The following is a 15429-nucleotide window of genomic DNA, read 5'->3' on the forward strand; positions in this document are numbered from 1 at the left end:
AAGATTAAAGGCAGAAAAAAATTTCTTCCCAGAAATAAGACCTACTTCAAATAGACCACTTAGGAAAGAAGAATGAAAGGATTTTACTCTGTTAAAAAAGAGTTCTACTTAAAAAAAAAATTTAGTAGCATGTAAGCTTTTGTTGGAAAGTACACAGGTAACTGTGTTTTTGTTTGGGCGATAATTCTGACAAATTACTTCAAATGTTGGAATAATGAGAAGATATTTTTGTGTTTTGGTCCCCCCAAAACTAGATTCCACAAATATAAATTGACAGCTGGTAACATAAGTTAAAACAATGTACAGTAAGCACATTTAACATTGTCTTTCTAGATAGATGAAAAAATGGTATTCCTATCCTAGTTACCACTGCATCTATGGAAAAGTGTTCAGTCTTTTGTTCTTCTACACTTCCTAGATTTAAGAGGGCAAGAAATAAACCAGATGAATTTAGTGCTGTGCTTCTAGGAGATGAAAGAAATTGAAGTACCCAACTATTGTAGTAACCATCTCTGCAAAGCTTTTATCATGGAATCTTTATCCATATGGCATCTTCCTTGAGGTAACAACACTGAGATTAACAAGAGAGGTGATACAGGTAAAATCTCACTATAAAGAATTTCATGTTCACTGTAATGAAATATGAAGTAGTAAATGTTACTACTGGGGCAGTGACTCATGCATTTGTGTCCACACTGACAGTTCCAATCTAACCTAATGATCTGTTTACTGTTTTCAGTTATGACTGCACATCCAAAGTGATTGGAAAACATTAAGTTGGGAGGACAAGGATAAATACAAGCAAAATTTACCATTTTATTAGGCTCAAAATTCGATATACTAGGAAATAATATTTAAAAAAGAATTTTTTTTAATGTTTATTTATTTTTGAGACAGAGAGAGACAGAGCATGAACGGGCGAGGGGCAGAGAGAGAGGGAGACACAGAATCTGAAACAGGCTCCGGGCTCTGAGCTGTCAGCACAGAGCCCGATGCGGGGCTCGAACTCACGGACCGCGAGATCATGACCTGAGCCGAAGTTGGCCGCTTAACCGACTGAGCCACCCAGGCGCCCCTACTAGGAAATAATATTACTAGTAGCATCTGCCATCACTTTAAAAGACTGGATCAAAATCATTGAAGCAGGTTTCATCTGCTCTAATAGCATTCGCTAGTTTTAATTAGATAGTATAATTTCAGGAATCATGCCTTTGATTTTTTTTGGACCTAGAGTCGAAAATGATGAGATGACATACAAAATATCTTCATAGCAAATGAACTATGAAAAATGGAGATGAAACACATTTTAAATAAGAGATGATGGCACTCCAATTCTAGCCTTTTCTTTCACTTCCCATTTGAGACACTCTGTATGCTATTTGAGGAGACTAAATGGATTTTTCTAACATTATCAATACAGAAATTTTAAAAGAAAACTGCCTTTTGATGACAAAACAAAAACTGCTCTTTGATGTAATGATCAAAACTCTAATGAACAAGACTCTAGAAGGGCTCAAAGACTGCTCCAATCTCTTTCTCTTACCCATGTGGAAGGAATACAACTATGCTTATTGTTACAATCATAGAGGGATTTGTTGGATAGAATGATTTATTAATAACAAATTAACAGTGCACTATTAACGCAAAGGAAAAATGGACAAGGACATAAATTGTCAGTTCAATGAAGAAATGCAAAAGGCCAAGAAACAAAACTTTTAGTCTATCAGACTGGCAAAAAGTAATTGAATTATAATATTCAGTGTCAACATAACAAAAGAAAATTGACCTGGGAGTGTCACTGGTTCCACTTGGTTTAATGAACAGTTTGGCAATAAAAATTAAAAAAAAACAACAACAAAAACTTAGACACATGTATGGCTTTTGTCCTAACAATTCTACTTCTAGGAATGTATCCTAAGGAAATAACTGGATAAGTGTACAAAGATACACACACAAACACACACACACACACACACACACACACACACACACACACAAGGATGGTGTATTTAACAGGATGCTCCTGTAACACTATTTACAATACAGCCAAACTGAAAACAGGCTCAATGTTCAATATTAGATGAGTAGGTAAATCCAGTATGCACATCTGTACAACAGAAAAGGAGATAAAGATCCATATTTACCAGTGAGAAGATGGGCTTAATTATATGTTTAAAAAAAAAAACACTGGTCACAAAATAGTATATACTGAATTACTTACTTTGGTAGGAAGACAATTATTAAAGTCTGTGTACTTAATCAATATGTGACTGATTTTCTATATACATAGAAAAAGGATATGCATGAGAATATTAACAGTGATCTAATATTTTAATTTTATTTACTCTATTTTCTAGTTCTGCTAAAATTAACATGTATTATTGTACAATAAACAGGGAGGGGGTTAAATAATTAATTACCACAATAATAAAGTGTCGCTGTGGACATAAAGGGGGGAAAGAGCTTTATACAGAACCGTGGTTGCAATAATGTCCACTAATGATTAACCTGATGTATTGCCCACCTTTTGATATGTTTTTTTCCGAACAGAGAAAGATTTTTTTAATTTTTGCTTTTTAATTTTTGAGGTGACATCAATAGTTGCTGTGATATGCAAATAAATGTGATCCAAAAGATCAACTTATAAATTCAAGTTCTTTCTACTTTCTGTACAGTGTAAGAGCTACTTCTTTCTCCAAATCTGCCAATTAGATAGACTCATGTGTTGCTACTAATTTCCTAGGAGATTCACATATTTTATTTGAAGTTATTTTCAGGACATCTCTCAGTTCTATGTTTAATTATTCTACTCAATCAGGAGCATCAATATAACTTCATCAAGAACAAAGTAGTCATAAGCCTAGATTTGTACACACACGGCAAAGCCAAATTCATAGTTAAGGTCCAAAGCCCAAATCTGCTAATGACAACAGATACTTTAGCAAGGACCATAAATACTTGAAGACCTCAAAGTCATTATTCTTCAATTTTGCCTCTTTTGGCATATAGAACGGTGGTGCGATAAGGGGGACCTGGGTGTCTCAGTCAGTTAAGCATCCAGCTCTCGATTTCTGCTCAGGTCCTGATCTCACAGTCCTGAGATCAAGCCCCACATTGGGCTCTGTGCTGGGCGTGGGGCCTGGTTAAGATTCTTTCTCTCCTTTTCTCTCTGCCCCTACCCTCTTTGTGTATGGGCGCATGTGCTCGCTTTCTTTCTTTCTTTCTTTCTTTCTTTCTTTCTTTCTTTCTTAATACATAAATAAGTAAAATGGTACAATCAAAAGCTAAAAAAAGATTATAAATAATCACAAGCATCACCTATTAAAAAAATTCCACCAGAAGATCTTTCTCAACTTACATACATGAGTTACACAAAATATAAAGAAGTATGCTACAATGTGGCAAAGTCTTGTCTCAGTAATATATTCTTCTGTAGGTGAAGAATTTCAGCTGTTTTATAGCCCTACAGCTTGGGTCGGAGGTCTGCATTCTGAGGCCTTAACTCTTAGGCACTTATCAGTAGCTTAACACTCATTTATCGCTCTCATTATGTTTTCATTCATAGCTTGTGTATTCCTATATTTTAAGGAAAAATGGTGACTGGTACTGATGAGCTTTAGTCTCTTACTCTATTACTTTAACGCAAGGTGGAGCTTAGCAGAATAAACCAAAGCCTCCCAGTATTATCTAGTTTTGTCACGGATTTATTGCAAATATGATATGCCTTTAAAAAGCTTGCACAAATGGATGAACATGATTAAGAAATATTAGAATAAGTTTGGTTCTAGGCGATTTCTGAAGCAGAGCTGATACATCTCTCTCTCAAACATGTTCAAGGAGAAAAAGGCTGCAAAAGTCAAAGAATACATTTTGAGTCTTAAACTTAATTTTCCTCTTTCCTGCAGAGTTAAAAACAAATGTCAATTTTATTCATATGTATAAACTAAGAAATCTGTTTTAAATTAGGACTTTTAAAAAACTTTTACTGGAATGCAATTGACCCTGGAACATCACAGGTTTGAATTGCGCAGGCCCACTTGAATGCAAATTTGTTTCAATAAATAAAGTGCAGGACTGCAAATGTATTTTCTCTTCCCTACAATTTTCTTAGTAACAAATACAGTATATATGTAACATAAAAGTATATTTTAATCAGCTATTTATGTTCTCCTTAAAGCTTCTGATTAACTACAGTAGGCTGTGAGTAGTTAAGTTTTTGGGGAGTCAAAAGTTATATGTGGATTTTTTTTAAAAAAAAAATTTTTTTTTTTCAACGTTTTTTATTTATTTTTGGGACAGAGAGAGACAGAGCATGAACGGGGAAGGGGCAGAGAGAGAGAGGGAGACACAGAATCGGAAACAGGCTCCAGGCTCCGAGCCATCAGCCCAGAGCCTGACGCGGGGCTCGAACTCACGGACCACGAGATCGTGACCTGAGCTGAAGTCGGACGCTTAACCGACTGAGCCACCCAGGCGCCCCTATATGTGGATTTTTGACCGAGGGGGGTCAGTGCCCCAATCTCAACGTTGTTCAAGGGTCAACTGTACTCTGATAGCAAAAAAAAAAAAAATGTAGAAAATTTTGACTAGTTCAAAGAAATTGTTATTATTATAGTAACAATAGCTAATAAATAGCTATATAATAACTAATAAAAGCTCACACTTATTTAGCATTTACTACATGCCAGGCTCTAGCCAGATCACAGTCCTAGCTAGATCACAGAAGTGAAGCACAGAAGAGTTAGAAAAATTGTCCAAGATCATGCAACTAACCAGTATTTACACTTGGTCATTCTGACTGGAAAGCGCAGTTTCTTAACATAAGATAACATAATGCAATCCAATAAAACACAATCACCATAAAGATACACAGCTCAATGGCAAAGATACAAGGATTAAAAAAACTTTAAAAAACGAATGCTGATACTAAAAAATATTCCTCTGATAATACTTGGACATTATTATGAGGGTAGAGACAGCAAGCATGTAGTTTCCAGTCTTAAATTCCTAAATCCTTAATGATGTATATGAAAAGGAACATTAATTTATAATATCCAAGGGTAATTTGCATAACAAAAATACAATCTGTTCAATGGAGCTTAGTATAATAATAGTAATGAGACAAATATTATTTAAAAAGACATTTCCCTGTTGAAATATGAGATACTCGAGATTAAAAGGGAGACTATTAAAACCTACTTTTATGCTATAACATACTCTGTAAACCATGTTCATCAAAGTTGTTGAATCCTATCTAAAGAAACTACATGGTATTTAAAAACCAGGTATCTCCTACTTGTTTCAATTCAATTTGAAATCTTTCAGGAGTGCCTCCTCCATGGCAAAATTCCAAGCTATTCACAGTACAGGATACAAAGGGCACATGCAAGCCTGATAGAGGAACTATTTAGTAGATAAGGAAGGCCTTTTAAATGCTTATTGTTACCATTTAAAATTCAAAACCAAACAAGTGGCCTAACAGAAAGATATCTAGGAACTGGGAAAGCAGGCTGAAATATAGCACGGAAAGACTCAAGTCCGCTCTATACATTCATACAGTACCTGGGAGCTGAATCTGTGAACATCGTCAGAGGCACTGACGAGATCAATGGAAGACATGGAGGAAGAGCGACTATAGGGCTACCAGAGACAGACAAAGAAAAAACCAAGTAATCAGAACAAAGGCACAACAGAGCATTCAGTACCAACTTCCAAACACAAGATAAAGAAAGAGAGAACAAAGCACCATATGAAACAGGCTCAGCAGCAAGTGCTGACTTCATGCACCTATTATGGTTTATGCTCCAAAATCTTTCTAAAAAGAATGCAGTGCTTCCAGTAATACAACATAATACCACTTAACCCCAAAGAAAAAAAGTGATTTAATGTAACTAGTTATGCTTCTGGTTAACTATCAGATTAGCCACTCCTATCCACCCCCATCCCCCCCTTTCCCCTTAAAGAAAAAAGAAAGAACATTATATTCAGAAGATGATTTCTAACTATTTTGGAGGAAAAACATACAAAAATGTATGTTTGGAAGAAAACATAAAATACCCAAAAGTCTCATTACCTAAATTCAAGAAGAGAGAAACCTTATACAACAAGATAGTTCCATCCACACTGAAGAACAATACAATATATAATTTCAGTGAGCTGTGACATTAGCTTACCTTTTGGACAAACCTATGAGTCCCCACAGAAGAAAAGGCATCTCCAGATGGCATGGATGTAGGCCAATGTAATCTGACCTTTTCACTCTGTGACTAAGAAAACATGTAATGTTAGGTGGGAAGGTTTTAAAGTGTACTTTGTAGCTTGAGAAAGGATAATATAACCTGGAACTATCAACATTTAATTACTGAACACTTTAGTACTTATAAATACTTGAATCACAAAAATACTCAAAAGATACAAGCCTTGCCAAATCCCGACACTTACTTCATGTATTCTAAATCAGTCTCTTCTTTCAGACTCCATAGGTACCACCTTTGACCAGGGATGGGTTCTTTGATTCTGCCCCTGGTCAGACTCTCCAATACCAGCATGGCATTATTTACCATGAATCTTAATTAACACTGCTGTTAAAGTAATTTTCTATATCCAAACTCTGGCCAAATTATTCCAATCATTCTACTTCATCAGGGATGTGCAGAGCTATATCATCTGAACCAGTGTCATCGTTTGCTTCAGTTTTGTTCCAAAGACCAGGTCATGGATATCTTATCTCCTTTCCATTAAGGTATCACACCTGTTAAGCTGTCACTTAACCTCCTTCCTCCTCCTGAGCTTGCCTAGTTTCTTCTCACTTAGTCAATATTTACTAAATATAATGTACCAGAGCCTGTGCTGTGTTGTGTGTGTACTCATCTTCTAACTATGCAGAAGACAAGCAGTAATTTCTATTCAGCACTATCTGAACAGAACTAAGATCTCATTTCTTATTCACCACTTTATTAAAAATATCTTTCCTTATATTGGCAAATAACATAGAACAATGTAAACTCAAAAATGTCACTGAAGAATACCTAAGTAGTGGCTGTGCTGTGGAGAGCCCTGTGCAATATCTAATGATCTGAATCTTTGGAACTCACTTCATGAATTACTGAAGTTTACTACTCTAGAGCATTACCACACTATAATTATCTTTGCGATATCAACATGTCTATTAGGCAAGGAAAATCATGGTCTGTTTAATGACCTATTTTGTAGCGTATCTACCACAGTGTCAAGAACAGACTGAAGTTAAATAGTCCCATGAATATTTTTCTTTTAAAATTTACAAAAGTGTTCATCGATCCTTTTAAACTCCAACTCAAGCACTGCATTAGTATCCAGTAGAGTAGCATTTTGGAGCCAGAAGACAGAATTTGAATCATCATGTATAACTCTTTGTTTTACGTATTAGAAGACCAAGGCCCAGAGAATTTAAGTGATAAGTTTACAGCTACATAGTTAGTCATTTACAAAACTCAGACTGAAGTTGTCTCGACCTACTCTCCCAGAATAGCACACGACTCTCCCCAAAATAGCACAACTTAGTTTAAAATAAAATCAAAATAAAAAAACACCACAGTGAAGTAAAGCCAAACACAATGATACTCCTTCAGGTTACACTTTAGGCGTACAAATATGGAGCTCATTTAGGACCTGAAAGTTTCCAGTCTTATTGAATGCTGCATAATCTCTTTTGAATGAGTGATATACTTTATAAATTAATGTAACAACACCTTTTTATCACTGATTTAGAAAAAAAATAATGAAAAATAAACATGAAAAGAAAATGTCACTCTTGGAGGTGATTTACCCTCAGGGAGACAAACCAGTAAATGGGCATAACGGTCATAACTACCCTAGCAATGACAAAGAATGACAAGCCAACTTATCTACACAAGTTAATTTGTAGTACAACTGATACATTTACGAATTTATTTGCAAGATGCTTAAAGCCCTGTGAAGAGTGACTAAAATTCACCCTTAAGTACCATCTAGTGGTAATATATGGTAACTTCACTACTGCACAACTAAAAGAAGGCAAAGGATCATACTAATCCTGAGACTAGAGTTAAAGGATTTAAGAAATGTTTTCCTTCACTTTCCAAAAAGAGCTGGGTATGTCTGTTGCGAATTTAATAACAGTGAAATACTGAGCAAAGTCAAAAGTGAGGAAGCAATTGAAGGTGAAGGTAGTTAAAGCTTTAAAGGAGTTAATAATAAAAATGGAATGGCAGTAATTTAGAAGAAAAAAAATACATTCTTGGTCTTCTTCCTTGTGAATTCATATGGTCAGTACTTTGTGGGAAAGAGAAATTCACAGAGACTGTTTTATTCAGATTAAATATATACTTATTCTAAATAGAAAGATAATAAAAGTTGGATACTTCAAGGGGAACAGGTGGAATATTTCCATTTAATTTCATGTAAATTATTCATGCTTCCTGTAAACAATCAGTGGTCTCCTTTCCATTGTTTAGAAATGAATCAATGAAGGAAGTGACTTGTAAAGATTCTTCTACATCTGTGACTCAGTGAAGACAGTTCATTTTCTGGGTTATTAGGTTCACAATTTTCAAATTTTATTTATATGAAATAACACACATCAAGAATGCCTAGTGTTAGAATTTTTGTGTGTGTGTGTGTGTGTGTGTTAGAATTTTTAAAACCGGATATACCTGTTCTTCTATTTTATCTTGTCTGTCAAGAGCAGCTTCAACAGCATCAAAGAACTCTTCTTCATTAATCAGACTGTTTGGACCTTCCTATTCAAACACACGAGAGGAAAAAAAAAAACCAGCTGATTAAAGACAATATAAAACCTTCATAATCCTAGCATTAACTCTAGAGGAAAGTTGAAATGTGACTTGACAAATATTTATAAACCAGTTAATATATAAAGTATTATCAAAAGACAAGTAACATATGCTCTGTGCAAAATCATGAGTGTCACAATTAATTCATATACTCAATATTCATATACCCACTGTATACTGACCAACACTGTGTTAGGGTGATAGTTTAGAACAGGGGTGTTGCTGAACTATGCCCTGGAGTTAAATTTAGTTCACTGCCTACTTGTGCATGGCCTCTGAGCTGAGAATTTCATTTTTAAGTGGCTGGAGAAGAAAAAATAGCAACATTTCATGATGTCAGAATTATAATATGGAATTAAAATAATGTTTTGTTGGAATATAATCATGCTCATTCATTTAGGAATTGTCTATGCCTCCTTTCATGCTACAGTGGCAGAGGTGAGTACTTGTGAATGAGTACCTGATAAGAGAAAACATATAAAATCACAGAAAAGTAAGTACAAAGTTACATAAGATCTATTGATAGCCGATAACAAGCACAGACAGGAGTTTTCTGAGGGGCATCTTCCTAAACAAAGACTATTATTTCATGAAGAAAGAAAAACTGAACTGATGCTTGAAAGCTTGGTTAGATGGCAAAGCAGTGGTTCTCAATCAGCTAGGAAACTGCCTTGGGAACTTGTTAAATGGAAAATTCTTAGTCCCCATACGCAGAAATTACTTTTCAGTGGATCTTGGGTGAAGCCAGGAATATGTATGTTTAATAAGTTCTCCAACCGATTCTCATGCAACTGGAACCTCAGCTGTATCAAATGTACAAAGAATAATAGAAAACAAATAAGCACAGTATGTTCCTGCTGACACGAAACAAGTGAGTGGACTGTAAGTGGAACAATAGCTTCATGTTAGGGGAAAAGCTGAGGCTGAAAAGGTAGGCTGGGTTTAAGGTTCCCTAACTTTTTAAATATCCAAAGTAAGACACATGAATAATTGCTGGTCTGTCTGGAGTTTTTCCAGTTAGAATGATTACCCTAGGCCATCACTATCCCATTAGAAAGTACCTAACCTAGCAACGTGACACCACCTGGGGCCAAGGCAAAAAGGGTGGGAGGAACTACGGTGTAATGCTCTTGTCACTTGTCACAGGCATATGAGACATCTTGATTTAATGCACTAGTTTTTTGTTTTGTTTTTTCTAAATTTTTGTAACGTTTATCTATTATGGACAGACAGAGAGAGAGCATGAGCAGGGGAAAGGCAGAGAGAGGAGGAGATACAGAATCCAAAGCAGGCTCCAAGCTGTCAGCACAGAGCCTGACGCGGGGCTCGAACTCACAAACTGCGAGATCACGACCTGAGCCGAAGCCAGACGCTCAACCGACCAAGCCACCCAGGCGCCCCGATTTAATGCACTAGTTCTTTTAGAGCTATGAGGCTCCCTCATAACCACGTTAAACACACACACACAACTTTTTATTCAGCTACAATATACAAAAAGTGTAAATTTCAATGAATTATCATTAAGTGAACACAGCCATCAAATGACCAGCTGGATCGCCAACAAGAATAGTAACAACACTCCAGAGGCCTCTCTCCTACAGGATTCCCTTTATAAGTCCAAACGTTTCCGACATTCAAGTAACAGCAGTGTAACTTTGCTTAAGAAAAATACGAAATAGCCAAAATCTACTCTGAACTCAAACATATTTCCTAATGCTTTTAAAACCTCTATTGAGGGGCGACTGGGTGGCGCAGTCGGTTAAGTGTCCGACTTCAGCCAGGTCACGATCTCGCGGTCCGTGAGTTCGAGCCCCGCGTCAGGCTCTGGGCTGATGGCTCGGAGCCTGGAGCCTGTTTCCGATTCTGTGTCTCCCTCTCTCTCTGCCCCTCCCCCGTTCATGCTCTGTCTCTCTCTGTCCCAAAAATAAATAAAAAAGGTTGAAAAAAAAAAAAAACAAAACAAACAAACAAACAAAAAAAAACCTCTATTGATCATAACCACATCTACACTTGAAAAATTTTAATGCTCATTCAATCTATGCAATCACTTCAGTCTCAGGAGTCTACTAATTGGGAACTATAGCATTCAAAAATTCTACTTTGATAAGTGAAATGGGCAAATAAGACAGGTACATCTTTCCTTTGATGGCACATGTAAGGGATAACTACAGTAACTGGAATAAAATTTACTTTATTTAAAAAACAACTTAAAAAAAACATTTTAACTCATCATGTTTACCAAGGAAAATAGCTATTTATTGCTAAATCTGTGGGAAACACCACTCTTTAGCTTACTTGCTCCATTAGCAGCATTTCTCATGTTAATGATGATCTTGGAAGAGTTCTCTCTCCTTGGATTCCTAATTTCCCAATTCCTCTCTATCCAAGACTCCTCTTTGGACTCCCTTAAATGTGGGTGTTCCTCAGGGTTCTACCCTTGCTCTCCCCACAGCATTGGCCTCAGTCATGTGATGATTCCTGAAATCCACAGCCTATCTATCCATTTCTCACCTAAGCGTTAGATCTTTGTATCTAATAATACCTAAAACCTCCTCCGGTTAATGTCTCAAAATTCCTATGCACCTCCAGTTCCCTTCATTCAATCACCACACTCTTTAATCCTACTTTTAAATATGTAAATTTATCGCTGGTGTCTGTTCCTATCACTGTATCTTAATCTAGGTTATCTTCAATTCTCACCTGCGAGCCTGAAGTCATGGAAGCTGCCAGTCGAAGGCTGTCAACTACAATCCACTACCCTCACAGCAGGGAGCAAGAATGATTTTTCTAAATGGTATATCTGAAAACTTTCACTTGCTTAAAACCCATTGCCTGAGGATATATAAGGATTCCTGTAGACCTTGCAAGCCTGGCTTACTACTCCCTCCACTCAATAGGCTCCACCCTCCGATAAGGTCTTTCAGTTTCCCTGTGGGCAAAATGCTTTTGTTTTTTTTTTTTTTAAGTTTTCCTTTTCAGCCCCTACAAGTAAACATTCTTGCTATTCACCTGGTTAGTATCTACTCAGCCTACTCATTCATTTTTTTTTAAAATATAATTTACTGTCAAATTGGTTAACATATAGGGTGTACGGTGTGCTCTTGGTTTTTGGGGGTAGATTCTCGTGATTCATCGCTTACATACAACATCCAGTGCTCATCCCAACAAGTGCTCTCCTCAGTGCCCATCACCCATTTTCCCCTCTTCCCCACACCCCCATCAACCCTCAGTTTGTTCTCTGTATTTAAGAATCTCTTATGGTTTGCCTCCCTCCCTCTCTGTTTGTATCTATTTTTTCCCCTTCCCTTCCCCCATCGTCTTCTGTTAAGTTTCTCAAGTTCCACATATGAGTGAAAACATATGAGATCTGTCTTTCTCTGAATGACTTATTTCACTTAGCATAATACCCTCCAGTTCCGTCTCATTCTTTTTTTTTTTTTTTTTTTTAATGTTTATTTATTGTTGAAAGACAGAGAGACAGAACACGAGCAGTGGAGGGCCAGAGAGAGAGGGAGACACAGAATGTGAAGCAGGCTCCAGGCTCTGAGCTGTCAGCACAGAGCCTGACGTGGGGCATGAACCCATGAGCTGTGAGATCATGACCTGAGTGGAATTTGGATGCTCAACCGACTGAGCCACCCAGGTGCCCCTAGTTCCGTCTCACTGTTAAGATTTCAGCTAAGATGCTGGGAAGCCATCCCTGACTCAAAAACCTCTCAGTGCTAACAGTGCTTCAAACTCACCTGTTAACTAGCCTGTTTTCCCATTAGGTACTTGGGCAGGATCCTGTATATCCATGCCTAGTACAGTGTCTTGCATACATAGTATATCTTAAGGAATGAATTTAAGATTATAATGTAATTTCTGGGGATGCCTGGGTGGCTCAGTCGGTTAAGCACCCGACTGCAGCTCAGGCCATGATCTCGCAGTCTGTGAGTTCAAGCCCCGCATTGGGCTCTGTGCTGAAAGTTTGGAGCCTGGAGCCTGCTTCGGATTCTGTGTCTGTCTCTCTCTCTGCCCCTCCCTTACTCGCACTCTGTCTCAGTCTCTCAAAAATAAAAATAAAAAAAAAAATCACTTTCATTATGATAGAAGAAGATAAGATTCAGTAGGTTGAGAGGAAAAGATTAGGGCCTGAGGTCCCTGGGTGGAGAAAAACACATATTTTGGAACAATGCTGGGAGTGTCTGACCACAACAAACCCCCTCAGGAGTAAGGTTCCTCTTTAGAATGTAACAGACCCCACCTACTCCCTTTCAGGTTTTCCTCAGAAATTTGACAAAAGACCTAAGTATGGCCATAGACCACTCAATTCAATGAAAAGGAGCCAACACCTACAGAATAACCCAGAACCTAGAGTGATCAAGCCCATAAGGGTAGAACCTGAGAAGGAACAAGGGGGAAGGGATGAGGGAAAGCTGACCAGAACTTTACAAAACAAGGACCCTTCTCTATGGTCCTTGCATTCACTTCCAAATGTCCCTTCTCTGTAAAGAGAACTTTCCTACTATTCTTTTCTAATCTTATACTCTAATAAACTTTTGCCTACTTCTCATTTTGTGTCCAAGTCTTCATTCTTCAAAGCAGTGTGACAATGAACCCCGGGTATTGTGGTAAAAAATCCTGCAACATTATGATAGATATGGCCTATGTTTTCCTCCTTCTAAAATCAAAATGTAACTTCATACCTCATAATCTGGTCCTCCAAAGTGGGATTTTTTCTTAAGTTCTGTCATGGCATTTTTGTATGCTTCTTCTATTCTTCTTCTCTTCTCAGTTTCCTAAAAAAAAAAAAAAGCAAGTGAAAAATTACATCTGAAGTGGAATTTTCTCTGCATTTCAGTGAAATTTTATAATTTGGCTAAACAACAACAGTAATAAAAAGAAACAGTCCACTCCTGTGAAAAATGAGCATTGTTCTGTCCAAGAAAACACTTTTCTCTGAGATATACTTTACACACAAACCACCATTTAAATCACCACTAAGAATTACCTTATAGGTGGGCTATATATTTAGGTGTATTAAGTAACTGTCAAAGTGCCTATGCTTAAAAAAAAAAAGAAAAAAGATAAAATTAACACTAGAAATGCCTACAATGTATTTATGTGTTTGTTTCCCCCCAGTAAAGGTGTATTTATTTTGCTTTAAAGAAAGAAAGCAATGGATGTGAAGAAAATAATCAACAGGCGAAATCAATGAATGCTAAAATATATTCTAAGAAAGATGAATGTCTAGTACTTTTCTCACTGTTGGTTAAAACTATTTTAGAGCTGAAAAAGAGCTTAGATTTCTACTTTGATCCTCACCTTTAATCTATAGCCTTACGGGGTTAAAAGACCCAAAGTCAACACATAAAAAAAAAGGCTGGCCCTGGGGCGCCTGGGTGGCTCAGTCAAAAGAGTGAGAGTAACGATTTCAGCTCAGGTCACGATCTCAGCTTCCTAAGATCCAGATCTGAGATCTAGCCTCGCCATGGGCTCCCCCAGCTCAGAGCTGACAGTGCTGGGCCTGCTTGGGATTTTCTCTCCTCTCTCTGCCGCTCTCCTGTTAGCACTCTCTGTCTCAAAAAAAAAAAAAAATAAATAAAAATAAAAATAAAAATAAAAATAAAAATATAAATAAATAACTATTTTTAAAAAAGGGCTGGCCCTGGCACTACCAATCTCAAACTTCCTTCTACAACACGAAATGTACTGCCCTGGTCAAATCTGATAACTTAAGTCTAACAAGCTTATAAGGAACATGCATTTATTCTCTTTATTCCCTTCCCTCAAATCCTTAAGGGCTAAATTAAAGTCCACAGGAACACATACAAAGCTAACTACTTCCAAATATCCTATCTGCATTAAAGCTTGTACAAATCAGTTAATTGTTCATTGGACTTAAAGACTAATTTTCGCATACTCAAGAGAAAGCAGGTCTATAGACCCACCAGAATGGCTAAAATTTAAAAACAAACAAATTCCCACAATAACTTGACAATAACAAGTGTTACTAAGAGTAAAGAGCAAGTGAATTCTCATCTATTGCTGATAGAAGTATAAAGTGACACGACCACTTTGGAAAACTGTTTGCCAATACCCACCACAGCTAGCATATACCCCATGAACCAACGATTCTACTCCTAGGTATATGCCCAAGAGAAATGAGTGAATATCCTCCAAAAGCTATGTACAAGAAAGCTCATAGCAGCTTTATTCACAATAGCTAAAATATAAAAACCAAAGGAAAAACTGATAAGCAAACTGAAGTCATACAATGAAATACAACAATAAAAAAGAATAAACTACCACTAAATGTAACAATACAAATAAATCTCATGGTCAATGTTGAGGGAAAAAACAGCCAGACACAAGAGTGTATACGTATATGGTCACCTCTTGAGATGGTGGTATGGTATGGACCAGGAAAAGGCATGCAGGAACCTTCTGGGGTACTATAAAAATTCTTTATCTTAATCTGAGTGGCAGTTATAGAGGTGTATACATATGCATAAAAATCGTCACACAGGACACCTAAGACTGGCACACCTTACCATACTTATGCTATACCTAAATTTTAAAAACTGAACACAACAAAAACATACAGCACAATAATAATATTCAAAGGACTTAAGGG

General features: G+C 36.9%; 1 protein-coding gene across 4 annotated transcripts in view; it reads right to left on the minus strand.

The window, feature by feature from the left end:
* Positions 1 to 15429, minus strand: part of CERT1 (ceramide transporter 1) — a 102935-nt gene that overhangs the window by 14648 nt on the left and 72858 nt on the right. For 3 of the 4 annotated variants that reach the window (XR_007461773.1, XM_049649652.1, XM_049649654.1), the window contains 4 exons: positions 13499 to 13591; positions 8673 to 8759; positions 6174 to 6266; positions 5563 to 5640 (listed from right to left, as the gene is read on the minus strand). Coding sequence is in view for 3 of the 4 variants with exons in the window: in XM_049649652.1 (XP_049505609.1) it covers positions 5563 to 5640; positions 6174 to 6266; positions 8673 to 8759; positions 13499 to 13591 (351 nt within the window). In the remaining variant the exon portion in view is untranslated. The remainder of the gene's footprint in view (positions 1 to 5562; positions 5641 to 6173; positions 6267 to 8672; positions 8760 to 13498; positions 13592 to 15429) is intronic. The other variant, XM_049649653.1, reaches the window with a different exon arrangement.

This window comes from Panthera uncia, assembly GCF_023721935.1.
Source record: "Panthera uncia isolate 11264 chromosome A1 unlocalized genomic scaffold, Puncia_PCG_1.0 HiC_scaffold_17, whole genome shotgun sequence".
Classification (NCBI taxonomy): Eukaryota; Metazoa; Chordata; class Mammalia; order Carnivora; family Felidae; genus Panthera; species Panthera uncia.